Source organism: Peromyscus eremicus, chromosome 12 (genome assembly GCF_949786415.1).
Source record: "Peromyscus eremicus chromosome 12, PerEre_H2_v1, whole genome shotgun sequence".
Classification (NCBI taxonomy): domain Eukaryota; kingdom Metazoa; phylum Chordata; class Mammalia; order Rodentia; family Cricetidae; genus Peromyscus; species Peromyscus eremicus.
This window is the reverse complement of record NC_081428.1, coordinates 50481350-50509328: the sequence shown is the minus strand read 5'-3', so window position 1 is coordinate 50509328 and position 27979 is coordinate 50481350. Positions and strand designations below refer to the sequence as shown.

The 27979-nt window shown below is 44.6% G+C and overlaps 1 protein-coding gene across 1 annotated transcript in view; it reads right to left on the bottom strand.

The window, feature by feature from the left end:
* Sidt1 (SID1 transmembrane family member 1) overlaps positions 1-27979 on the bottom strand; it is a 92924-nt gene that overhangs the window by 15658 nt on the left and 49287 nt on the right. The window contains exons 8-19 of the mRNA XM_059277420.1: positions 27477-27548; positions 26804-26897; positions 17490-17533; positions 11563-11634; positions 9697-9842; positions 8921-8994; positions 7671-7737; positions 5290-5363; positions 4234-4357; positions 3910-4027; positions 3059-3195; positions 1614-1722 (exon numbers count right to left, since the gene is read on the bottom strand). Coding sequence (XP_059133403.1) covers positions 1614-1722; positions 3059-3195; positions 3910-4027; positions 4234-4357; positions 5290-5363; positions 7671-7737; positions 8921-8994; positions 9697-9842; positions 11563-11634; positions 17490-17533; positions 26804-26897; positions 27477-27548 — 1131 coding nt within the window. The remainder of the gene's footprint in view (positions 1-1613; positions 1723-3058; positions 3196-3909; positions 4028-4233; positions 4358-5289; positions 5364-7670; positions 7738-8920; positions 8995-9696; positions 9843-11562; positions 11635-17489; positions 17534-26803; positions 26898-27476; positions 27549-27979) is intronic.

The following is a 27979-nucleotide window of genomic DNA, read 5'->3' as shown; positions in this document are numbered from 1 at the left end:
CTGCTCCCCTTATGCAGGACATGGGACTCTGTCTCAGACACACAGAAAGCCCCTCCCCAAGAATAAACAGAGGAGGCCTTTCTCTCTTTTCCTACATCCGTTCAGCACTTGCTGTCGGGAACCCATTTTCTCTTATGAACAACCCACGAGGTCTAACTCCTAGGGTCTGGGACAAAGGACACAGGGGCGATCTGGGCAATGGCTCAGTGGTTTCTGTCCACCTACAACATGCTCTGCATTGCTGTCTTTTCTGTGTGCTCTCCCGAGGACTGCAGAGAGAGGAATGTGTAGTTAGAAAGCAAAGGCGTCGAGGAAACGTATGGAGAGGTTAGGGACGGCCGAACCACCGTCTGTGAATGCAACCTCCTGCTTGCGGACCGACCTCAAACACAATCATTGGCACATGGAAACAGCTGTGAGGTCACAGATCCTCTAGTCCCTCCCCACGACCCTCCAGTCAGGATGCAGGTCACCTCTCCCTACCGCCTGTCAGGACAGAGTGGATAAGCAAGTCTGCTGTGGCCTTGCAGTCTCCAACCCCCTTGCCTTGCTGGTGACATCCAGGTCCAGTTTATAACTTTACTTCTATCTAGTGCCTTCCTGACTTGTAGCTCCTGACACAGAGGCCAGGTTACATGGCATGGGCTCCACTCCCTCTCCCCCAAACCTGTAAGAGCAAGAAATTCCCTTTGTTCTCTGGAACTGAGACCTTCAGGACCCTGTCTTTTTTCTCTCCCTCCCTCCCTCTCTCCCTCCCTCCCTCCATTCTCCACCCCTCACTCCTTTCTTCTTTTTATTTTTCATATCCTTTAGTTTGCTTTATAACTTGAAATTTTCACAAGGTTTGTTTGTGGGGTTTTACTTGCATTCTTTCCCTGGGCTCTGCCAATATTAGTGGCGGGTCTATGTTTACAACATAATGATTTATCTTGAAATACACAAATGAGACTTTGAGTAGGACTTCCTATATGCTAAAATCACTTAAAAAAATACTCTAACACATCTCGAACCTCCTCCAGTGTATGACGACCATCAGGAGATGACAAACTAGTTTCCATACAGCACCCAGTCCACACTGTCGGAAGCAGTGCAGGAGGAAAGCTGGTCTCAAGAGTCTCAGTCTTCCTATCTGGAAGCAGGGTATGATTCACTCTGGACAACCATTTAGCACTAGAGAAACGCTCCCTTCGAATGCTGCAGGTGGGCAAAGGTTCCTCTACGCAGGGCTCCTGGTGTATCGAGCACACCGCTCCGCTAATGGCTCCCCTTTTGTATTTTTGAGACAGTGTCTCTCTGTGTCGCCCTGGCCATCCTGAGACTTTTTACCTGACCTAACATCTTTGAAATTTTGGTAGTCTGTAAAGTGTTTGCAGTCCCCAGGTGGAGGTGTGCCTCAGATCTGCCGCATGAGAAGCTACATCTCCCAGCTGAAGACCGAAATAGTGATTATGGCTTATTGAGATCCTGTAAGGAGGGAGACATTCTTAGAGACAACCAAACTTGGCAGGGAGTTCAGAGCCCGTGCTCGTGACAATTAGGAGCACTGTTACGGAGGACGAGTGAGGACCCTGCGCTTGCTTCCCCTGGGGAAATCAGTGCCCGTGTTTACTCACCTATCTTGAAACGGCCCATGTAGTAGATCTGGGTGCTGAGGGCCAGAGAAGCAAGAATATGGATTGCGGAGAAGATGACCCAGAACCACACATCATTTTTTCCAAACACCTAGGGATAAAGATGGGGGTGAGTGTGATCCGGGATTCCCCCAGAGAACTCTGTAAATCACTGTCTCTTGCTGAGGCTTGTAGTAGCAAAAAACAAACAGACAAGCAAACAAAAACTAGCTCTTTCTAAAGGACATGTTGTCAAATCACCTTCTGAATATTTATACTTATACCCACAGATGAGCACTGTTCTCAACTGTGGCCAGAAAAACTTCTTCTTCTTCTTCTTTTTTTTTTTTTTTTTGCAGTGGGCTGCAGCTAATGCAGAGACTCATAACTAGTCAAAATACTGAGACCTGTGGGCATTTGGCCTAAATGGGACATTCTATCAACCAGCCATAAGCCTTGTGGAACAATGTGGAAGTGGGGGTCGGGGGGGCAAGAATACGGGAGCTGAAGGATGGTGACAAATGTCTTCTGGACATGCCATGGCAGTTGTCATGAACTCACTGAAGCTGCGGCTGCCTGCACAAGACCTGCACGAGATCAGGCCAATCAACATTCCAGGGAGCATGGGGAGGGGTTTGTGAGGCCCCACCCCTAGCCGAGGAGTTATTGGCAGTTGCTAGCTGCTGGAGAAGGGAGAGTCATTTGGGGGATGTGGTGTGTGGCTATGGGTAGAGTGTTCATGCTCAGGTGGATGGCCTTACACCCATTCTCACGCCCACAGCACTAATCAGACTCATTGGGTTATAAAAACATAAAAATGAAGAAGACATGAAGGTTTGGAAGGGAATGTGCTGGGGGTTGGGGGTGGCTTGAGGGGTGGGAGGAGGAAATTTGGGGTAGATGTATTTGAGATGCATTATATACAGGTCCAAGAATAAATAAAAATGTTTTGCAAAGCCACTTAGCCCTACATGCATTTTTGTTTTCTGACCTCAATCTTTCTGTACAGTGGACAGAAAAAAAGGCTATCTAGCCAAATAAAGACAGGAAGAGATGGAATGGTAATAGAGCAACCGTGGAGGGCAGCTGGTCTAGAGCTGCAGAGCAGGCTCTCCAAAGGATTGAAGGCAGCCAGCAACTGCTGCCCATGCACACTTAGAGATGGTTTCTCTCTCGGGCTGGCTCCTCCAGTCAGCTTAGATGTATCTGTTCCAGTTTTGACATGACTCGGGCTCCAGTTTAATCTAAGAACCACCCTCAGCTAGCTTTCCAGGTGATTATTACATGTTTAGAAACCATCAGCTTGTAACCCAGCCAGAGTGCCATGAACAAACAGACCCGGATCCATGTACCCAAAGCCCAACAAAGAGACACAAACAAGCAACTCCCCTCGCTGAAAGGGGACACTTTTCCAGAGGCAGACTGAAGGCAGGTGGAGGGGGACCCACCACTCCGAGGACGGTAAGTGTGATGACCACAGCGAAGGAGGCGTAGGCTGAGTAGGCGCTGGCATTGATGTCTGGGTGGCGGGTCTGGTAGAGCTTCAGCATGCAGAGGCCCGCAATCATGTACATGAAGGAAGTGTCTGAGGACCCAAGTCAAGAAGTTCAGTGGGTGACTGGCAAGAACACTCCAGGCTTTATCTTCAGCTCCTGACTGCCCCACCCTGGCTTCGGTTAGTGGAACATCTGCGGATGTGTAGAGATCTCTAACGTAACAGCCCCTATCGGCTACCTTGAACCTGTTCTGAACCCGGCGAAGGCGACTTGAAACCAGGATTGGCTATGGACATGTTTTCGCCATCATGAGAGAAGCGACCCTTGGGAGAAAACCAACACACAGGCTAGGGACATACAGAGGGACACTCGGGGAAGACAGCGTCTGAGCCCTCAGGTAAGCCAGCCATAAAGCCATTCCTCCCTCTGCCTTCCAGACAGTGAGCAGTCAGTGTGGTAGCCTTATCACTTAGTTAACTCCAAATGGAGTTTTCCATTACTTTCACCCCAGAGCAGGCTAACTACTACTCAACTAGGTAAGTTACATGGAGGGTAGTCTGAAGACCAGTGACGCTTAGCTTAGTCCCTGACACTGTGTCTTATCATGGCATCAGCATTTTGTGTAGAGTGTTTTCTAGACTAAATGGTGGTCAGAGAGAGAAAAAAATATATAACATACAGATATCTTGCCCAGTGGCAAGGTACACTCAGATTATTTCCGCTCACCCCAAATGCCTTTGGAAGGGCTCCAGGATAAGACTCCTGTAACTCAAATCTAGGTCACTGATATACGTTCTAATTACCGAACTGGAAGTTGGAGTAATTAGGGCAGACGTGGTAACAAGCACTGAGCACGCCTTCCATCATCAGCGCAATGCCCATAGCATAGAAGAGACCGAAGTGTTTGGGAATCCCATACTCCTGAAAAAAAGGAGAAAGGCCTGTTAATAGAAAGACACTGGTCGGAGACCTGCTCAGAATCTGGAATCCCGAGTGGTGGCCTCAAGTGGGTCTTCATACAGTTTGTCATCACAGCATCAAGCCAGCCATCCCTCCCCTTTGCAGGGCTATGTGAAATCACAGTCCGTCCCAGTTCATGCCTTTGGTCTGTCCCACTTCCTCCTCACCATAGCAAAGATGTCTTTAGCTTCCAGGGCTCTTCGATGGAGAAGGTCCCGGCGCAACACTATCAGCAGAAAGAGGAAGCCCAGGAGCACGTGGCCCAGGTTACTGAGAATGTTATTGAAGGCACTATAGAGATGAGTGAGAAATGGTGAGTGTGAAAGCCAGCCCAGGGACTCAAAGAATGGATGTAAAAAAACGAGCTGGGGAACGCAGCATTTGGTGCCTTTCACTATTAACCTTTCTCTGGGCCTTCAGGGTTGGACAATCCCCAGACATCCTCCTTAATCTAACTCCTTGATTTGAAGAGGCTCACTTGACTTAACAGAGCTATTTCTTCTCAGGATGCCTGCTCACCACCCCAAACACCCACTTGATCATCGCGTGTCCTTACAGCCCTGGCAAGGTATGAGTCCTGAGAAAGGGCTGGTCCAGAGACGGACAAGCATTTAAGCTCCACCCATGACTCTCATCGGCAGACCCACAGTGTGTCAATATTCCACAGCTCTCCAACTGTGGATTTCAGGGAAAGCACAGAGACGTCACAGACGGTGGCTTTATTTCAGGAAACCACAGCTGGTTCTGCTCTGTAGAGGGAAGTTGGGTTCCTACCTCTCGGGAAGACGTTTTCTTTCACCAAGTTCTGGGGGCTTTAGAACAGCCGGGGTTGTGGATGGATTCTGACATCACTAAGAACTAAGGGAACCAAATTCAGCAAATCCTAAGTCTCAGCATCTTCATCTAGAACGGTGGTACTAACACTGCCTACCTCGTGAGGTCATTTAACAGACCGAATGAGAGCTGGCCACCAACTACAGGCATGTGCCGCCCATAGCTAGGGATCCGACTTTTAAAAACCTCACAGCCCACGCCTCAGCAGGCCACTCTTAGGAATATTGCCCAGGAGAGAAGTGTACCTGGTCTCTACATCTGGCTTTAATTCCTCTTTGCCCTGACTAGGGTAGTTTCCCGCAGTTGTTTTTCATGTTTTCAAAACCTTAAGTCAAGTGAAACAGAAAGAACCTTGAATGCTTCCCGAGGCACCAGGGGGCTGGGTTTACCTCAGGACGCCCAAGGGGTGGGCACAGAGGAAGTTGTAGTAACAGATGTCCTGGTTGCCGGTGACATTTACCACCTATAAAATCAAGTGGGAAAGGAGGGAATGTGGCTTTTTTGCATCTTCTGAGTCTGCCCAAAGTCACAAAGAACAGAAAGGGCTCTGAGGGAATGGAGATGCCCCATCCTCTGAGGGCCCCACCGCAGCCAGTGAGGAAGTATCTGGTTTTCCTTCTCCATCCCCTTCTCCATCAAGAACCTACCTAAACCATAGCAAGCTGCAGGTTCTGACTGGGCCCCATGTAAGTAGAGAATGTTTAGATTATAAACAGTGGCATGCAAACCTCATAGAGATTTTGTCTTCATTATGTAAGGAGTATGGATGGACTGAATATTTCACATCACTAGCTTGGCTATACAGAGAAATCTTAGAGGATTTAAACAATGCTTATGCATGCATGGTTCTGCATCCTGAGGCCCTGATCTACTTGGTGTGGGATTCTACCTTGGACCCTGCAATTCTTAAAAGTTCCCCATGTGATTTTAATGCATAGCAAAAATTGAGGGACAGTGCACAAAATGTCCTTAGCTGCATATCATTCTAAATGGGCCTTCTCACGTCTCATAATTTCTAGAATAATTTATACTTAGAAATATAGATCCCAGTTAAACTCCGACTCTAGTGACTTGGATCCAGGGTTTCTGTGAAGGAACAGTAGGCATTATCAAACTATTTCAGTGTGAATTTTTTCATCTGATTTTTAATTTTTTGTTGTTGGTTTAATATTGTGTTAGTTCTGTGAAACTGCTTTTGAACTGTTTGAAAAAGATTTATTTTATGTGTATGAATGCTTTGCTTGTGTGTATGTCTTTGTACCACCTGTGTGCCTGCCATCCATGGAGGTCAGAAGATTGCCCTGGAACTGGAATTGCAGATGGTTGTGAGAGGCCGTGTGGGCACTGGGAACCCAGGTCCTCTGCAAGAGCAACACGTGCTCTTAGCTTCGGAGCCATCTCTCCAGCGCTTCCGAAGCTCTTCCTAATTTTACAGACTATCCCCAGTGAACAGGTACAGGTTAGACTTCTGACTTTTTTTTTATAAGTCTGGAGATTTTATTTTGTTTTGCTTTTTGAGGCAGTTTCATGTTGCCCAGGCTGGCCTTGAACTCACTACCTGAGATGACCTTGAACTTCTGATCCTCTGGCCTCTTGGTCCTTATTGCTGGGATTACAGACATGTGACATCTGTTCATGAGGGGCTGGGGCTGAACACCGAGTTTCATGCATTCTAGGCAAACACTCTCCCCACTATAGTCCTTGTCTGTTGGTCTAGAACTTTATTTACCCCATTCACTGTTTCCCGATGACCACACACTCAGAATGATAAATAACAGGTGCCATTGATAGACATTAAGACTGAATGGTTGATTTTTTTTTGGTTTCTTTCTTTTTTTTTAAAAAAAGATTTATTTATTTATTATGTATACACCAGAAGAGGGCACCAGATCTCATTACAGATGGTTGTGAGCCACCATGTGGTTGCTGGGAATTGAACTCAGAACCTTTGGAAGAACAGCCAGTGCTCTTAACCTCTGAGCCATCTCTCCAGCCCTGAATGATTGACTTTATGTTGGTAAACTAGACAATATAAGGTGCCAGGTTCTTTTGTGATGAAACAATTGGGAAACAAATGGAAAAGGTCCCAGAGATGAAGTAGTTAATGGAGAAGCCTAATTGGAACTGAAATGGGAAATTATTTAAAAAAAAATCTCTTGGAGGTTGGTAGCACACATCTTTAATCTCAGCACTTGGAAGGCAGAGGCAGGTAGATCTCTGTGAGTTCCAGACCAGCCTGGGTCTATATATCCAGTTCCAGGACAGCCAGGGCTACAAAATAGAGAGACCCTGTCTCAAAAAACAATTAATCAAAAAAATATAGTTCTTGGGACAGAAGAGGCTGAGATGTGGCTTAGTGGTGACAAGCAGACACTGTTCTTCCAAAGCAGACTTGAGTTCAGTGCCCAGCACCACGGCAGGTAACTCACAACTGTCTGTAACTCCAGTTCTGGGAGATTCAATGCCTGTAGCCTCTTCAGGCACCTTCTCTCTCTCTGTCTCTCTGTTTCTGTCTCTGTCTTCTCTCTCTCTCTCTCTCTCTCTCTCTCTCTCTCTCTCTCTCTCTCTCTCTCTCTCTCTCTCACACACACACACACACACACACACACACACACATACACACAAGATTCAGGAAATTAAAAAAAAAAAATCTTTAAAAAAAAAACTTTTTGACCTGCCCCCAAGCTGAACTGTTCCCTGTAAGCCAGAGTGATGGCTTTCTCTGTGGATGGACACTGGGCGTCTGGATGGGTGTCACGGCAACACTTACTGTCTGGTAGGTGATAACGAGCTGCATCACAGGCAGGGCATAAAACACGGCGATGGTGATGATGTTCCTGCGACAGAATGAACCGTACATACATGGTGACCCCAAGATGACCGCGGACTCTGGTCAGCTCTGAAAAAAAGAATGCTTCCACCTCGCTGCTCCACACTTAGCTTGCAAAAGCGACTAGGAAGTGATGGTGTAGCAGCTGATTCTGAAGTTTGCCTCCCCTCTCCTGTGCATTTGAACATTTGGTAGACAGGATTTGGACCAAAGTGGACAGAGGGAAAGTAAATAAAACTTACCTGGGTTACTACTAACTGGTATGGTTATAGCAAAGAATCCTTGCATCCTTGCACTGTTAACTGAAATCATTCAATCCTTCATTTATTTAACTGACTGGAGACAGAGTTCTTGCTACGTAGCTTTGACTGGCCTAGAACTTACTATGTGACAAAGCTGGTCTTGAACTTGTGGTGATTTCAAGAGCTATGGTTACAGACAATGCCATCATGCATGACCTGAAGTTATGCATTTAAAGCTAACCATTGGTACTCCGAGTTGAAGTCCTCCTCCTCCTCTCTTCCTCTTTGAACAATCATTTGTAAAACAGAATAGAATGTACTTCTTACGGAACCACATTACCCCTTTAGTGCACTGTTAGATTAAATGTGATTAGATGCAGGTAACAAGCGAGGAGTAACCTGTGGAGGCTCTCAGATAACACTTAATTCCAAAATGATTGCTCAGCTACGAAATTCGATTTGGCCCCCCTGGCTTCTTTCTAATGTCTGCATCCAGAAGTAGGAGGACTCTTTAGAAAACAAAAATGGAGGTATGGGGCGGAGAGCGGATGTCACAAGAGGACCACAGTTAGTCTAGAGCTTTCTGAGCAGAGGGAGGCCCCCTGCTGGGCAGCTCGGCCTCTTGACGGGGTGGAAGGACATGCCCACGAGAACAGCCACAGTACAGGTCGTTTTTGTTACAAGTTGGAGGCATCATCCTCCATAGCATGCCTTATTAAACACTAACTCCTTGTGATATAAGGGGTAGTAGCTTTTACAAAGAAAAATGTAAATGTAAAGAATTTAGGGATGGAGAATGTAGCTCAGTGGTCGAGGACTTGCCTTCCCTGTCATATGTGAGCCTGGGTTTGATCTCCAGCACTTCATTACACACGTACATAAAAACAAATGGATTTAAGTAATTCAGTACTTTTAAGGGAACCATGAACCTACTAGTCACCTACTTACCAAAAATAAATCTTATACTTTTTGCTGACAATTCTCCGGTCCTTCCTGGACAGATCTGACAGGTACAGGAACATCTAGGACACCAATAGGAAGAGAATGCAGAGCCTAGTTTGGCTTTTCTTGTGCACAAGGGAGAACATTAGAAAGTTCAGTTTCGTCCCCACTGCAGATTAAAATTATTCATCAAAGACGTTTCCTTTAATTTTACTTTTCTCCGGATACTGCAATGAAAACACTACCATTCTCCTTGGCACATCGAGGATCTGGCTGATGTCGGAATTCTGCCTATCAGGAGTACTGAATGTTTCACACATCTCAAGCACTGCCTACTCAGCGTTCAGACCTGCTCTATGTCGTTCCTGAATTGCACACAGTTGAAACTGTGTGATGTATACTCCTATCTTTTGGTAGGTAAAATACAATATATTAAACATATGCCGGAAAGAAATGGGCTTCTCTCTCAAAGGATGGTATGTACAGAAATGAGGATGGTTTCCAGAGCAGCCCTGAGGCAAATCTCAATTTCCATCTGGCTGGATCCCTTTATCCTTCCCTATTCACAAACCCTTCGGGTGCTGAGACTGTGTAATACCCTGTTCTGTTTCATTTGATGAAGAGGCTGTTGTCTCGGGCTCTAGTTAGGTTTTATCTAAATCCTTTAGAATTTTGACTCCCCTTCAAAGGAAAAAAATTAAGGAAATTGAGGCACTGGTGAAGTTTATTTTACTACCAAACTTTCTTCCATTTCAAAAACCACAGTCAGGGAGCATTGGTACCTTGGTTCGGATGACGTTTTTGTCACTTTCAATATCTGGCATGGTGTCGAAATCACTCTCCTCCACAGAGCTGTCCGTGTCTGAGTGGCATGGCTGCCCACCATCGGAAGAAGACATCTGTCTTCCAGGACTGGAACTCGACTCATCTGAAACAGAGAACTCATCTGCCTTGAAAAGCCAGGAACAAGCTATGGAGGTCATTCCTCTGCAAAAAGCACAGTGCTTACTCATTCTAGAAAATACTGTGTTAGTCCAAATTAACTCTTTGCCAACAAGACGCGCTCCTCTGCTGCCTTCTCAAATGGACTTGCTTTCATTGTATTTTTTTTTTATATTTTATATTTGATTGTCTGTTTCTAGGGCTGACTATAAAGAATAGACTAGCATCTGCTCTGTGAGTATCTGGATGCAAAAATAACATTTGCGCTTGTATTTCATGTTTCATATTTTAATATGTGAACACAGATGTATAAGCACGCACGTGCCGGGTTATTTATGGCTTCTATCATGCATGTGGGTAAACACATGCATATCCAACTGCTGTACATTTCTCGCAGACTGTTTATTCAGAGAAACCCCCCCACATGCCATTTCCATCGTTACATAATGAAAACAGCATTCTCGGGAAGGATTCTTCTGTTCTCATGAATGTTCTAGAGCAGATGGGATTTGTGCAGCGTGAGCGCATGAGCCGAGCCTACCTTCCGCTTTATTTCTTCTGTTCAGATGGTTTAAAAAAAAAAAAAAAACCCTGTTCTAACAGAACTAAAAATAAGTAGCCTGCACTGAGCCCACATGCTCAAAGTTATAGTCTAACAGAGCAGGACTACAGGCCCTCTATGGAACTATTTAAAGTGCACCATTCACAGGCCCACAAGCGTCATGGCAGGGGCAGTTCCTGCACTCCTGCCCTATAAGATAGGCATGGGGGCGGGTCTGGTTCCTTTCAGGATGCTTAATGACTTCTAGGCTTGCCCAGTGAATCACAGGTGGCATTGGGAACTCAGTCAGGGTGAAGGACTGTTCGGCTACAGCCATGTTCACCTGCAGCTCTGTCTCAGATTTCTAACGCCCTACTCCCCTGATACCTGAGGAGGATGGAACTGGTCACTTGACAGTGGCTGGCTGGGATATGTCTTTCAAGCCCTAAACTCAGCTCCTCAGGGAGCTGACAAGGTGGCAGCGAGGATGGAGGACCTTGTGCGCAGGCCTGATGGCCTGAGTTTGATCCCCAGTTCCCACAGAGTAGCAGGAGAGAACTGAGTTAGAAGTGTCCTCTGACCTCCACTCATGGGCACCTGTACACACATACCACACACACACACACACACACACACACACACACACACACACACACTAAACAAACAAACAAACAAATAAATAAATAAAGTTTAAGGAGCCAAGGAGCTGGCAAGATGGCCCAGTGGGTAAAAGGTGCTTCCTGTCACTGGTTTGGATTCAGTCTCTAGGACCCACGCGGTACATGAACATAACCAACTACAGCAAGTTGTCCTGTGATCCCTAATAGGCATAGTGGCACATTCTCCCCGCAACAAGACAAATAAATAAGGATGTAATAAAAAAAATTTAAGTCCCAAGGGAGCCTTGGGTGGTTGATGGCAAACATTGTAGTGAGTTCTGCTCAAGTGTAGCTAGCCGATCCAAGAACCAGAACAATAGAACCATAGAGAGCGCCGGAAGGAACTTTCCAGAATATCCAGCCAGCTCATCTTGTACGTATAAGGACAGCGTCCCTGGGCAGCTGGCTTACCCATGCTCACAGTGATTAGTGGCTGGAGAAACCTTTGCACTAATCTCTGCAGAATAAAGACAGAGTTCTACCAGAGGACTCACTGTAGGCAGTACCTATTGTCCCGTAGTTGCTCCCGTCAGGGGTACTGGCAGTGATGGGATGCGACACGGCCATATTTCCAGAGCCTGCAGCAAGAAACAAAACAAAAAGGAGAGAAACGCTTTACTCTCGGCTGCTGAAGTAGCCGAATCACTCACTCAGCAGAAACCTTTAAATCTGATTTTCTTCCCACTTGAATATAGGAATCATCACTGTGGGTCTCAGGGACAAATCTACCCTGCCACCTCTTTCTGTATGGTTCATAAATGGAGACCTGTTTTTAAATTTCTTTATTTGCAGAGAAAATTCAAAAGAAGTATAATTCATGGCATGTAAAATCTACACAAAATTAAAATTTCAGTATTCAAGAACAAAGCTGGATCAAAATGTAGCCCTCCTCATTTGGGTACAGATATGGCTGCTTTCTGCTACAATGACATACATGGGTAGTTGCAACTTAGACCATGTGTCTCCAAATAGCTGATATATTTATCATGTGACCCTACACAAGAAAAGTTAACTTGGCAGCACAGCAAAGTTCTAGGAGTGAAAGAGTGTGGGTCTAGAATCACTGTGGCAAGTGTCTCCACGGAAGAGTCATAGCAGAACTAATGGTCTATTATTAAGCCACCGTAGTTTGGGGTTGATTGGTTGTATCATTTAGAAGCATCCTAACTATGGGTAAGAAGGACATTACTACACTCACTAAAGCCATAAGTGATAAGCACAGCAATTGAAAACACGGAAGAAAGCCTGACGTATTTTGAGGGCTATTAAGGGGGTAGATCAGGTGCATCTGTTGCTAATGGGTTGCTGATAGATTGAAGCAGACTCAAACATTCTCAGTGTGGCCCAGGATTCCTCGTAACAAAGGGAGTGCCCCCCTTTCTCTGAGAGTCCAGGGGTTGTCTCCAGAGTCACCCCACCACACACAACAGGAAAATACTTTCAGCCTCCTATGTGACTGCCAGGAAAGGTGTTATTATTTATGGTTAATCCATTGCTGAGAGGTAGGAAAATGGATGGGGAGCCGAGGCTGCAAACTGGCAGGCATCCAGGCAGTGTCTCTGATCTCGTGCCGCAGTGTCTGCGGGAGCCAAACTCATCGAGGGAATCCAGAGCTACATTCCTTCCCTGCTCTCTGAACTTTGCCAAAGATTTAGATACTGAAGGGCTGGTGGGAATCTGGAGCAATTCCTCTTTTTGAGAGGTGAGCTTGCCGGTCACATGACTGACAAAAGGTCCTAGAGTAATTTATTCCCCCCCCCCCCCCCCCCCCCCCCCCGCCTCTCTGCCTCACTCCCTCCTTCCCTCCTTTCCTCTTCCATTTCAATAGGACTTTGGGAACTGAATCCAGAGTCTTTCATAGTTCGTGCAGTTTCTCTACCACTCAACTACATCCCCAGGCAACTCAGTAGTGTCTTATGATGTGATAGGGAAGGGTATTCAGCGAACATAACTAATATTCGGAAACATCTGTGCTCTCAATATATTTCGGTGATTTTTCTGAAAATGTTATTTGTTGTTACATAAAAGCTACAGTGTGCCACATACATAAAAAAAAAAAATGCAACAGCTCCGAATACTTCCTAGTCACAGTCAGCTTTCTTCATCCTACTTTCAGACTTTGTTCCCTTGATGAACTAACTCTCAAAAAGTCATAGTTTTTGAGGCCAGCTCTCCAGGCTTCATTCCATGTTTTTATTTTTAAACTCATTGTGTCCCCATTGATTTCCTCCACGGGGAGAATAACTAAGTGCCAAATTCAAGATTTCCAGACGAGTCAAACCTGATGGCCTAAGACACTCATTTCCCCTTTTCCCTTTGGTGAATGAGCTGAGGGCTGCCTCAGCTAGTCAGTGAGACTTGGAGCTAATGCAGTGTTCTTGGCAGGCGAGGGTGTTCCCAGGGCCTGCAAGATGGAGACTCTCCCTGGCATTGTTTCTGGGCTTGATATATTTATTATTTAGAGAGCTCAGATCTCTGCACTTGCTTGGGCTAACCCTTAAGGACACAGCATGACGTCAACATCATGCATGCTTTCCATTCAAGTTCAAAGCTGAGAAACGATTATCTTTAGACACATTGTATGTGGGGTGTAGGGGGCATATGGGTGTGTGTTGGGGACCAAATCTAGGGCCTTGCATGTGATAGGTGAACACTCTATCACTAAGCTATATTCCCAGCCTAGCTTCAGACTCTTGAATGTTAAGAATCAAATTGGAGCACAGAGACTGCTGTGTGAACGTATGGCTGTCTCCTTTTGACTCGGGCCAGTTCTGGCTTCATGAGAACACAGAGTCTGGCCACTGCCCTTGTCCTGTTGACTACAAGCTCCGCTATTACCAGAGCTACCACCGCTGTTCCTGATGCTCCCATTGCCGGGACGGAGGCTGCTACTCCTTCAGACTGAAGAGAACCCATTGTATCAGACACTCTGGACTTTTCAACAGCCCTAAGAGGTGGGGGCTCTTATTACCACCATTTTAAAGATGATAAAATAGAGGCGCTGAGAGATCAAGCAGTTTCCCCAGCCCGGCAGACAACGGGTAGAGAGGGACTCGTTGTACTATCTGCTGAAACTTACCTTCTTTGTGCAAAATTAGTTTTCTATTTATATATATTTAAGAGGCATAACATATTTCTATATGTGCATGTGTGACACACACAGACACACAGCAAAATAATGACCACACATAAGCAATGTGTCCCGCTTCCCAGTGAGTGGACAGTACAACGTGTCAAGTCTCGTGGGATTGCTTCCGCTTTGAGAACCTGCTTCTAGCTCTTGCTCTGAGCCCAGCCCTCCGAGTGTTTCCTGTTGCCTTGAGTTCCACTGACTTTCTACTCCTCACAGACACTTTGCTGATGGGAGAGAAAGACATTTCTATAGCCTCATTCCCCTCCACCCCTGCCCCCAAGGTTCCTCCTGTGAGTGTCTCCTGGTAGGTAGCACACTCCTCTCCGGCTCTCTCTCCCAGCTGGTCTCACCAGCCTCAGCCCTGTAAGTCTGAAGGTCACCAGCCAGTCCTCCCCTGGCTGGCTGGAGCTTGCCCCTCTTATGCTCTAGTTCTGGCCAGTTAGGTCTTGGCTCGCTCAAGGTCATGGGACACTGGAGGTGTAGCCAGCTCTGCCTGGAGCTTCTCTGTGCACAAAGGCTCAGTATCTCCTCCCTATTTCAAAGCCCTTTGTGGCAAGCATACCTGTTTTCTACTTCCTGGATGGAAGAAAACACCTACTTTTTTCAGGTGTCCTCAACCTGTGCCCAGCTGGTGCATGTAAATTGGTGATTTTCCAGTTTTACCCCAAGAAGATATCTGGCCATGTCTGGCCAAGACACTTGTACTTGTCTTAAGGAGGAAGTATACTTTTTTTTTTTTTTAAGATTTTATTTATTTATTATGTATACAGTGTTCTGCCTGCATGTATGCCTGCAGGCCAGATGAGGGCACCAGATCTCATTACAGATGGTTGTGAGCCACCATGTGGTTGCTGGGAATTGAACTCAGGACCTCTGGAAGAACAGTCAGTGCTCCCAACCCCTGAGCCATCTCTCCAGCCCAGGAGGAAGTATACTTTAATCCAACACTGTATGGGACATCCCAAACAACAAAGAATTATGAATCTTCTAATGTTAATAATGTTGATACTGAGAAAAATTATGGTCAGAGAGAGAGAGGGGACTTTTTAATAATTCTAAAAGTGCATTTACTTGATGTCCCCACTTCTTCTGAGATAGGGTCTCACGTATCCCAGGCTGGTCTTGAACTTACTATGGACTCCAGAGGATGATCTGGAAGACTTCTGATCCCCCTGCCTCCGCCTCCTAAGTGTTACGATTACAGGCATACACCAACTCAGTTTGTGTGGTGCTGGGGATCTAACCCAGGGTTTGGAGCAAGCTAGAGTGCCACTCTGCCAACCTGAGCTACACCCCCAGCCACGAAACTATCTCTATATAGTGACTTATTTAACAATAAGGATACGGTACACTCTACACCAAGAGAACACGAGAAGAAATTGGTGGCGTCTTCTGACCTTGCCTCATGAGGATGTGAGCCTTAGTCCATCTCCCCCAATATCCCTCTGAGTAGAGAGTGCAGGGGCTGGCAGAGAAACAGACCAGAGCACCACACTCCATCATCGACCCTGGAAGCTATCCTCCCTCGATTTGCAGGCAAGGAGGGGTCCTCTGGTATAGAAGTGGGTCCAAAGTGTGTTCTGCACTGATTGCCATTGCTATGTGGATCCACATGAACAAGATGAGTATACCTTCACCCTCTTTGCTCACTCATTTTTGTCTCTCATCTGAAGAGGGCTTCTAGCTCTTAGCTACTTTCAGTGTATCTGATTTTCAGCAATGGTCTGGTTCAGGCCTGAGCCCCACTGATGTATGTTTTGATGCTTAAGCGACCCTTCTTGACATGGAATTCCTTTAGTGATTATAGTAATCACAAAATTACATTATATAGACATCGAAAGAAACAACAGACCTTCCATGCAGAGGGCACTTAATGAAATCGAACCTCCTGGATCTAGGTCCAAGTTCTAAAGGGCTTAATTTGTATTACATACTTTACATTTATGCTGTGTACATTTTGCTATTATTAGCAAAACCTGGGGAGCGGGGTAGAAAAGGTGAGCTCCAAGCAAACTCAGTGGAACATTTTATAAACAACAGTGAAAGCAGAGCTTGGCCTTTTAAAGCTCCATGAGCAGGTGTTTTCTCGATCTTTTATATTGGCAATTGAATGTTTATTAAAAACAAAGTGCCCGCGGCGGGGAGAGGCTGGAGAAACAGTCTAGCTGTTTCTCAAGGAAGACAAATGTAAACACCAAAAATGCCTTCCAGCAAAGGGAGAAAATCCTGCTGGGTGGAGGTAGCAGTCACTTGGTTTCTTTCTAGGATTCTGTCTTGTGGAAAGCACAGAGCTAAATATCGGCTACACCTGACTTCAAATGAAGTCCATCCCATCTGCCATTTTCAATTCTCACTCCTTCCCAAACAGTCTCAGAGCTTATGGTGATCTGGGCTTTGTCAAACTGAGCACATTTGAAAATTTAAGTTTTAACAAAAATATCAGACAATTAAAACCCTTTGTGGGAATTCTCAGAGTGGAGGAATGGGCCGGATATTTAATTATGCTGGGTTCTTCAATTATTACATTTTTTAAATTGTGCTTCTAGTCTCAAATATTCTGATTTTCTAGATGCTTAAACACATACATGCACAAAGCTTTCTTAATCTCCAAGGGAAAAGTATATTGCATGAGAGTTGACATAACACATTCTCACTGTTAGAATTCTGATCCCGCCCCTTGGCGCCATCCTATGCCCTGACTAGAAGTCTGTTAAGGGAAAACTCCGCCCCTTCTTCCTCTCTTCTCCCGCTTTCCTCCCACGAGGTGCAAGGTGCGTGCCTCTCGACACCTCGCCCTTCTGTCTCTCTATCTCTCTCTCTTTCCCTCCTTCTCTCTTTCCCTTCTCCCCCCACCGAATAAAACTTCACTGAGCGCTGTCTGCATGGCGTCTTGGCTCTCACCCGCCGTGGGGCACCTTGGCTCTACCACCAGGACCTCCTGCATTAGAGTATCATAACACTCACTGCTATCCCCAAGTCAGCTTAGCGATACGGACGGGTGTGAGCAGTTACATCCCTGTGCAGAGACAGCTTCTGGAAAAGATGAATGGTTGGCAAGTGCTCCATGAAAAACTGAAGGGCATTCCAGGTACAGAGTCTGTGTGGGCTCCATGTCTCAACAGTTACCAACCATAAAACCGTTTCTCACTAGCTCTGCCATCTGTAGAAAGTTTGTGGATGGGAGGACCCTGGGCAAAGAATCAAGGGGGAAGAAAGAAGAGAGACAAAGGGTACCCAAAGGATGTGGCTGCACCGTGCAACATCATCTGGGATCAGGAATTAGCCAAGGAATTATCTTACCATCACTGGAACCAAAGCTTCCGTCAATGGATTTCCTCTGAAACCTGCAAGCAAGCATAAATACAAATACATACATATGCACATGTCCATATTCTCTTAAGAGTCAGCATTTTTCACTAGCTTCCTACACACTCTGCTGAAAATTTGTCTTCTAGGACCGCTTTTAAATAGCCCTTTGGCCGGGCAGTGGTGGCGCACGCCTTTAATCCCAGCACTTGGGGGGCAGAGGCAGGCGGATCTCTGTGAGTTCGAGGCCAGCCTGGGCTACAGAGTGAGTTCCAGGAAGGGCGCAAAGCTACACAGAGAAACCCTGTCTTGAAAAACAAAAACAAACAAACAAACAAACAAACAAATAAATAAAATGGCCCTTTGTTAAAATTACTGGTAGGAGTTTAAAATGGGATAGCCCCTTTGGGTGACAATTTGCCAGTTCCTCAGAGAGCCAAACACAGAATGATCATACGACCCAGTAATTCTATTCTCAGGCAGGTACATTATTTACTAACTGCCATTTGTTTTCAGATGTAAACGTAACATCATAGCATGTGTTTTTTAAAGCACACAACTCAGAGCGTTTTAATATATTCAAATACTTGTGCAACTGTCCCCATGACAATTTTAGAACATTTTCCCGCCCCCCCCCCCCCGAGAAGCTGTGTCTGTTAGAGATTACTCTCCGTTGTCCCCTTCCCCCAGCCCTTGCTCATCTACTTTCTGTCCTTGTAACTTTACCTCTTCTGGAAAATTTATATAAATGAAATCATTGTGCATGTGGACTTTTTTGACTGGTTTCCTTGATACAGCCTATTTTCAAGGTTAATCCATACTGTAACATTGAGTCATATTCCAGTGTGTGTGTGTGTGTGTGTGTGTGTATACTACATCTCATTTATTTTCCTTTGATGAAAACTTCCTATTGTTTCTGTTTGCCATGTATTAAAATAACACTGCTATGACCACTTGTGTTCATGTTTTTTTCTTTCTTTCTTTCTTTTTGGGGGGTTGGGTTTTTTTTTTTTTTGAGACAAGGTTTCTCTATAGTTTTGGTACCTGTCCTAGACCTCCCTCTGTAGACCAGGCTGGCCTTGAACTCACAGAGATCAGCCTGGCTCTACCTCCCAAGTGCTGGGATTAAAGGCGTGTCCCACCACTGCCCGGCGTTCATGTTTTTTTTTCTATAGATATATCTTCACTTCTCTTGGGTATATAACTAGAAGGGGAGGCCTGAGGGCACCCTGTGTTTTACTCTCCCAAATTTTCCACAAAGGCTATAGAACAAGCACTGTTTCACATTCCCACTAGCCAAGTCTGAGGACTCCCATTTTTTTACAGCCCTGCCAATTCTCATTTTCTATTTAAAAAATTTTATTATGCCTAACCTTGAGAGTTTGACATTTTGTTGCAGCTTAGATTTGCATTTCTCTAAGAGTTAATGATGAACATCTATTCACATGTTTGTTGGGCATCCATACATCTTCTTTGACGTGTCTGTTCAAATCTTTTACCCATTTTTTAATTATTTAAATTTTTAAAATTTATGTGTGTATGTGTTTGTCTGAGTACAGGTTATGTGCACGTGAGTGCAATGCCCATGGAGGCCAGAAGAGGGCGCCGGGTCCCTGAAGCTGGAGTTACAGGTGGTTGTGAGCCCCCTGAATAAACTGGTGCAGGGGATCAAACTTGGGTCCTCTGGGGGAGCTGGAAGCTCTCTTAACCTCTGAGCTATCTCTTCAGCCCCTTAACTCGTTTTAAATAATCTCTTTTTATTACTGAGTTGTAAGAGTTTTTGTATTATCTAGATACTAGACCCTTACTAGATAAATGATTTGCAAACATTTTTATCCCACATTGCGGACAATGGTATTACTTTATTGATGTGATTGTTGAAACATAAAGTGTCTCATTTGTTTATAAAGTTCAATTTATATAATGTATTTTTTTCTCTGTCTCTTGTTTGTCCTTTTGATGACTAAGAAAGAATTACCTAATCCAAGGCCACAATTTACACCATATTTTCTCTTTAGAGTTCTATGGTTCTAGCTTTTCCACTTCGGTTTTTGTTAAGGTTGAGTTAATATCTGTATATGATATGAAGTAGGAGCCCACATCACTGTTTCTTTCTTTATATGTTATCTAGTTTTAATAGCACCACACTTTCGAAGGAAAAACACCTTTTTCTCTACTGCCCAGTTGTTTTTTTTTTTTTTTTTAAGATTTTATTTTATTGTTTTATTATGTATACAGCATATATGACAGCAGGCCAGAAGAGGGCACCAGATCTCATTACAGATGGTTGTGAGCCACCATGTGGTTGCTGGGAATTGAACTCAGGACCTCTGGAAGAGCAGTCGGTGCTCCTAACCTCTGAGCCATCTCTCCAGCCCTACTGCCCAGTTTTATAGGAAACCGACTATTAAGAGTTAATTCACAGAGAGCTGGCAAGACAGCACAATGGGTGGCGGCCGTTGCTGCTAAACCCGGCAACTTGACTCGGGTCCCCTGGAAGCCATGTGGTGGAAAGAGAGAAACACCTCCCTAACTCCCACAAGTTATCCTCTGGTTGACCTCCACATGTGTGGCCTGTGCTCAGGCGTGTGTGTGTGTGTGTGTGTGTGTGTGTGTGTGTGTGTGTGCATGCATGGATACGCATACACAAAGTAAGCATAAACATTTTTTTCAGAAGAGTTTATTCTTGGCCTCCCTCCTCTATCCCACTGTATCAGCTTCAGAGTCTTGATTATCAAGGCTTTGGAATATGTTCTGATATCAAGAAGTCTCTAAATTTTGTTTTTAGTCAAGATTTTTTTTTTTTTCTATTCTCTCTGTATAGGAAAGGAAGCAGTTAATCAAGCAAAGAGACTGCCTCCAGAATGGGATAAATCTTGGCCAGCTCTATAACTGATGGAGGGTTAGTATCTAAAATAAAAACAAATTTAAAAAAAGAAGTAAGAAAGGAACTATCAGCCCGATCAATAAATGGACTAGTTAAATGAACAGGCAGTTCTCTGGAGCGGAGATACAAATGGCCAATGAACATTAAAAAAAAAGTTCAACCTCAGTAGTCATGAGAGAAATCCAAACCAAAACACATTGAGTATTCATCTGACCATAGTCAGAATGGAACTCATCAAGAAAATAAGCTGGGTGGTAATGGTGCATGCCTTCAGTCCCAGCACTCGGGAGGCAGAGGCAGGTGAGTCTCTGTGAGTTCAAGGCCAGCCTGGTCTACAGAGGGAGTTCCAGGACAGTCAGAGCTGCATGGAGAAACCCTGTCTTGCAAAACAAAAACAAAAAAAGAAAAGAAAGGAGTAACAACACATATTGTAGAAGATATGGACAATGGAAGTCGTCATACACTGCCAGTGCCAAAATAAACTGGCCTGGCCACTGTGGTGTCACCATGGAAGTTTCTCAAAAAAATGAATATAGACCTACTTGATGACCTACGCACACCATTCCAAGTCTGTATGTCCCAGAAACACCCTCACGCCAGTCTTTATTGTTACACTATTCATAATAACTTAGTTACAGAGTCAACCTAGGTGTCCACCAACAGAGGAATGTATAAAAAAATTATTATACACACACACACACACACACACACACACACACACACACAATGAAGAATGAAGTTATGTCATTCACAGGAAAATGGATGCAACTGGAGATAATTATATAAGTGAATTAAGCTACTCTCAGAATGACAAATACCCTGTATTTTCTTTCTCTCATGATTCCCAGACTTGAGTAGATACGGAAAATAATATCTGTATAAATGAAAAGTTCTTGGCTATTACGTGTCCCTTGCATCTTCATATGTATTTTAGGATAAATTTGTTAACTTCTGTTTTTTTTTTTTTTTAAAAAAGCAAGATGGTACTTGATAGGAATCAGCCTGACTATTCCAACCAGAAGGATGCTGTGGGGAAGGTCTTTCTGATCAAATTTGGTGATGCTGATGGGCAAGTGACCATCTAGACTATATATAATAAATATTATATATTATATATAATATATGTAATATATTATATTTGGAGTAATGAGCTTTACCCATGCTTGAATTAGCTTCTGGAACTGCTACAGTTTTTCATGAGAGGAGTTAAGTAATTTTCACAGCTAAGGTGAGGTAGGAAGTATCTAGTTAGCAAATTTAAAAAACAGCAGATGGGAACTATGCTAGATTGACCGAGATGGGTGCACCTAGACAATTAGTCTGGAAACTGAGCTAGCCTCATGACTCATTCATCCTCATAAGGGGGGACTCTTCTGAGGCTCGCACCTATCTGCTCTCCCTGAGATCCCACAATCCCAGGCTAGCCTGCTGGAGTACAGAGACCAAATGCTATTGAGGCTGTTCTAGGATTTACAGTTCATTGGACCTGCCAGCAGGTCACATTTTGTGACGACATCCAGCTGAGATTTAAGAGTGCAGCTGTGGTAATACTAAAAGTCTCTGGATTGTATACCAGCAAGAAATGAATTGATGCTTTATGATTTCTTTTCTCAATGAAGCCATTTTTTTCCCTAAATGCACCATTTGGAGATACTAATCAAAACAGAACCATTGGCTGACTCACGGTCTTCTGAGGTTGATGTATGCTGTAGACTGTCATTTTTTAAAGTGACAGCGTGGCAGTGGGTGAAAGAATCAATGAAAAGGATAAGTACCCAGAACCGGGTGGTTGGACTTAGAGAGTGTTAGGTGGTTGATAAAACAAGAGAACACATACTCAGTGCTTGACTCCAAGCCAGCACATCCCTTGTAGAGGGAAAAATAAATACATGAGATGGGAGGTGGAAGTGAGAAGGAAATGGTATTCGTATGACAGGACATCAGGAAGATACTTGGGAAAGCTCTTAGCTTCCCTAAGACCTGGGGCCATGGCCCTTCTAAGTGTTCCTTATGAACTCACAGGGTGAGCTATAAATCCCACATGTGTTAATCTTACAATATAAGGACTGACCGAGCAAATGGCATTAGGTTGAGAGAGCTTCCCATAGCTGAGTGGAAAACTTTGTTTCACTCAGTTTAACAGAGGGAAAGTTCTCCTATTAGCACTTTCCCTCCGTCTAGTCCCCTATTTAGAATGCCAAATGGTTCTATGTCTCTAGATTTCTATTTCAGTGTGTCTATATTTGGCAAGAGTCTATGCTTGTGCATTTGACTGGAGCGAAGTCATCTGCTGTGAACTTTCAACAGCATCTGAGCACAACTTTCAAAGACTCCGCTTGCTTCAGCCGCTGAACGACAGCTTCAGAGACGGTGACTAAGAGTGGGCCATTAGCTCAGTTTTCATCTGTTTGGGTGTTGCTGGCGCGTGTCAGCTGCCTGAAGAGAAAGGATTCTGGTTTCTCAACCTCAGACGTAAGAAAGACGTCTTGCTAAGAGGCAGAATGTGGGCTCTTGCCTGTGACCCTAGAGCTGCCTGAGGCAAAACGGGAACGTTTTGGGCCCCGTACAAGCATAGCTGAGGTGTAGGCTGGTGATCACACTTCATTGGCTCAGGACTGCCATGTGTCACATGCCTCTACCACTCAAGACCCACTTGGATCAAGCCTGTTGAGGACTTCAGGCTCTAGAGCCCAGCTGCCTGAGTTCAAATCCTAACTCCTTCAGGTACTGGCTGTGAATCCTTGATCAAATTGCTCACCCCCTATGTGCTTCAAATTCCTTAACCTTCCACGTAGTAACAATCACAGTATCCCAGTAACAGTGGCTGGGGCATTGGGTGAGATAGCCCCCCAAGGGCTCAGCACACTGTCAGGAGCATAGCAGATATACAGTTATATTCAACACATTAGAAACAGTAACTTGTACCCTTCATGAATATACTTTCCTCAACTTTTGTTTTTAATACCTTTTTTTAAAGTCAGGATCTCATTTAAGCCTCAAACACACTATGGAGCCAAGGACAAATGACGTTGAACTCCCGATCCTCCTACCTCCAACTCTTGAGTGCTGAGCACTGGAGTCACAAGTAGGCACCACCTTGTCCAGCTCTGCTTTTAACCTTGTATTTTAAAATAATTTCAAATTTACAGGGATGTTTCAAGGATGAGTAGAGAAAATAGAATATCTGTCAATACATCCTTTACCTTGATTCACTTGTTGGTATTTCCCCCTCCATCTCTCTCCATCTCCCCTTCTCTCCTTCCCTCCCTCCCTCTCTGCCTCCCTCCTCTTCCTTCCTTTCTTCCTTCCTTCCTTCCCCACCTCTTTCTTTCTCCTCAGAAAGGATCTCACGCAGTAGCCCAGATTGACATGGAATTCAACAATCCTTTTGCCTCTGCCTCCCTAGTGTCTACAATAAACCCGGCTTTAGCTCTGTCTCAGCTCTCCTTTCCCAAATGTATAGCATGTACTCATCTGCACATATGTTAATTTATAGCATGTGGTCATCTACAGGTTGTAGACTATTATTTTAAAATGCGTTACATTTTTTTTATGCCGTGGGACATTTGTTTAATGATGCAAAGTTGTATTGCATTCTTTTATGTTGCATTTGTTTAACTCCGTGAAGCTGTGTTGCTGTGCCTGTCTAAAACACCTGATTGGTTTAAAAAAGATCTGGGCTGAGAAAAGATAGGCGGGGCTGGCAGGCAGAGAGAATAAATAGAAGGAGCAAGAGAACAAGGGGAGGGGCCAGTTGGCCAGCCAGCCAGCCACGGAGTAAGAGTGAAAGTAAGATATACAGAAGTAAGAGAAAGGTAAAAGCCCAGAGGCAAAAGATAGAGAGGATAATTTAAGAAAAGCTGGCAAGAAATAAGCCAAGCTAAGGCTGGGCATTTATAATTAAGAATAAGCCATTGTGTATGATGTATTTGGGAGCTGGATGGCAGGTCCCCCAAAAGAGCAAAACCAACCAACAACATCTACATGTATATTAATTTCCAGCATGTACTCATCTATATGTATATTAACTTTTCTGTGCCATTTGAAAGTCATTTGAAATTATTATAGATGTTTACCATCCACATTTCTATACAGTGAAGAAAATATCAAATTCTATAAATTTAACACTTGCACATATATTTATTTAATGTGTTGCTGGGCCTTTAACCTAGGGCTTCATGCATGCTAGGCAAGCACTCTGCCACTGGGTTATGTCCTAACCCACTGCTTATTTATTGTTTTGAGGCAGAGTCTCCCTAAGTTGCCCATGCTGGTCTTGAATCATTCTGTTGCTCAGGCTGACCTTGAGTTCGAGATCTTCCTCCTTTACATCCAGAGTAGCTAGGATTACAGAATTTCATCTACTGTTTGTCTTCTAATTTCAACTGGCCTAAAACTATCCTTTCTGGCATACTTTTTCTTTAAGTGACCAATCTGAGGTCACGCACTGCCTTTAGCTTCACACCTATCATCTCCTCTAATAGGATCCTTTGCATATCCTTTTGCCCCCTTTATGACAGTTTTTGTGTCTAATGTTTCCACTTGATTAGATTCAAAATATGCATTTGTAGGAAGCTACAAGGAGTAACGCTGTGTCCCTCCCAGAGTGGTGTCATATCTGGAGACATGCATTGCTCACTTTCTCCTTGATAGTATTTATTTTGATTGACAGGCCAGTGTGATTTATCTCCCCACTGTGTGTTTATTATTTTTTTTCCCTTATGGCTTAGCAATATGTGAAGCTACACAAACGCCCTGTTCCTCGTCTGACTCCCCTCAACTTAGCATTCATGGACGACTTTGCTTTACTTCCTTAGTTTTGGGGTGGGGGGAGCTAGGGTATGACAAGTGGTCTACCACTGAGTTACAGCCACAGACTTGTTTTTTTAACCTTTTATTTTAAGGCAGGGTCTCACTAAGTTGCTCAGGCTAACGAAGACTCACTCTGTAGCTCAGGCAGCTCTTGAACTTTCAAACCTCTTCCTCAGCCTCCCCAGTTGTCTATGCCACCACACCCAGATCTATTGACGATTCTTAACCCGAGCTAGTGTTAGCTGTGACATTTGCAAATGGTTTTCAAACTTGAGCATTTCCTCTGTGTTTACCAGTCAGCTCTTGGTCTGCTATAGGGGAGATACATTCATTTTAGCATCAGTATTTGTTGGAAGTACCTTTCCCTGATGGACAGCCTTTGTCTTAGATTTGTTGAATTCACTGGTTATATATTTGTGGGTATTTATTTCTTCACATATTTTCATTTTTTTTCAAATAATGCGTAATTCCCAATTATTTTGGTGCTTAAATCCACCCATGTTTTGCTGGTGGTAGACCTGTTTTCATTTAGTTTTTCAGTTGTGCTGAGGCTCAGACCCAGCAGGACTTACACACACTAGGGAAGCACTAACCACTGAGTCACATTCCCAGCCCTTGGTTTTCAGAGGCAGAATCTTTATGCTGTAGCTCAGGCTGGCCTTGAACTCTCTAAGTAGTTTGTGTAGACTCTACACTTCCTAGCTGCCTCCCCTTCCTGAGTAGTGAGATTCTAGGCATGCCCCTGGCGGGGAGTGCGGGGGTTTCTGAAGGCAGTATCTCAACTCAAAGCCTTTCTGAGGGTGTAGAAGAGAGTTGTTTACTGAGGGAGAGATGGGCCTTTGCTACTGAGATTGCTCTGTCAAGGAGCTCTCCTCACAGTCGTGCGTCTTGCCTAGTGTGCTCACAGCTCTCTGCTGCCTTTTCCCCCCCATGTTTAAGAGGAGAGGGAAAATAACATTTGTTTATTGGAAGTCTCCTGCCATCCTTTTGTAGTTATTTCACAGAAAGCATAACAAAAACAGAATTCTCAAAGCTCAGCCCCGCTGAGAGAGGCCAAGAGTGTTATAAAATCTTATTTATTTTTGTTTTTAACCAGAGGTTCCAAATCCTTAGGCAGCGGCATTTCCTTGATCAGACTGCAGCTTACCTACCTCTCCCTTTTGTCCTGAAGAAACGTTTTACTGGGAAATTGGTGTGCCTGGTAATACTATGTATCAAAGCATGTCACGCCTGCCATGGGCTGTACCTCCAGATTTATTTAGGCATTGAGCTTACTTTCGACCGAATGCTTAACTCTGCTTCTAGACTCTATGCTGGGAAAAGCTGACGGTTTCCTGCCGTCTGTGTGATTTACAGCAAATATTCTCAGGTATAAGGACAGCCCAGTTGCTTTTTTGTTGTGGTTTCATAATGAAAACTCTACCGGCGTGTTATGTGGGACACTGACTTCAGACCTGCAAGTGAGTCAGCCGTTGTCTCAACCTTAAATTCAGATACAGGAGGACAAGCAGCTTGCCCAAGATCTCAGTTAGCGGCAGTCAAGGTGTTCCAAAGCCTGTGTTCTAAGCATCAGATGGGGAGGCAAAGGAGATGAAGACCATGGACCTACCTCACGTGATGGACAAGCATGACCAGCAGGCATCCCAAGTAGAAGGACAAGAAAATGAATGCACTGAAAAGACTGGATTTCACATACACGGATTCTGGGGAGAAAGAAACAGCTTTCGTCAGCTTGTCCTTGGGAAGAGGAGGGCTATATTGGGAACAGCACAGCTTGAAGACTCAGCCTCCATCACGTCCATTCTTAAATCCCAGTGTATTTTCACTGAAGCTGCCGAAGCATGGGAGGCTACTCTGACGCCACCCACAAGCAGCTTCACAGTGATGACTGCCCTTGGAAGCAGGGTGGGGGGATCAGCGTATACAACTCTAGAATTGAGTCTCCTCTTTCCTATCTTCTCCTCCTTCCCTCATGTCCTTTATTTCTCCTCCTCTCCCCTCTTCTTTTCTCCCTTCCCCCTTCCTTCTCTCTATCCCAACCCCCTTCCAGGCCTTTCTATGCTGGAGGGCCTCATACAAGTTAGGCAGGCATTCTGTCACTAAACCACACCCCTAGTATGCCTATTTCTCTTCAAAAAGATCTAATTCCATCTCCAGGTTAAATAGACTTCAGTATTCTTATGAAGGAAGGCTCCCCTGGAGGGGAAGGCATTAACATTGAATTACGTGATAGATCTCCCAACCCGAGAATCTCTCCACCACACTCCAGAGCCCAAACCAACCTTTGACGGACGGGACAATGGTCACTTTCAGGTTCTTTGATCGTTGCAGGTTCCAAGTCTGGTTTTCATTTTCTGGTAAAAACAAAGAAATCAACAACAACAACGAAAACCCAAAACAAAGCAACACCACACCAACAGACAAGGTACAAAGCGCAGTGGATCAGAGGTCAGACTCTCACCCTCCCTTCTGAACAGCTGTATTAGACAATGTCCAGAATCTACTCTGACCACTGTACAGGAACTGGAGTAAAATCCAACATCTGAGCCATCAGGGGTCCCTCTGCTAAGGCTCTCTGGTTGGCCTTTGCTCGAGTGCATGTTAAAATCACCAGGTGACATGCATGAAATGAAATAGCAGCCTTCCTTCTCCATTGTAGAAGACTTGACCTTTCTCCTGATGTCCACAAACATCTCAAGAAAAATGTGCCCTAAACAGACAGCTACATCCTCTTTAGCTTGCATTTTTTTTTCCTAGCCAATGAAAATCTGTTTTTCTTTACCTA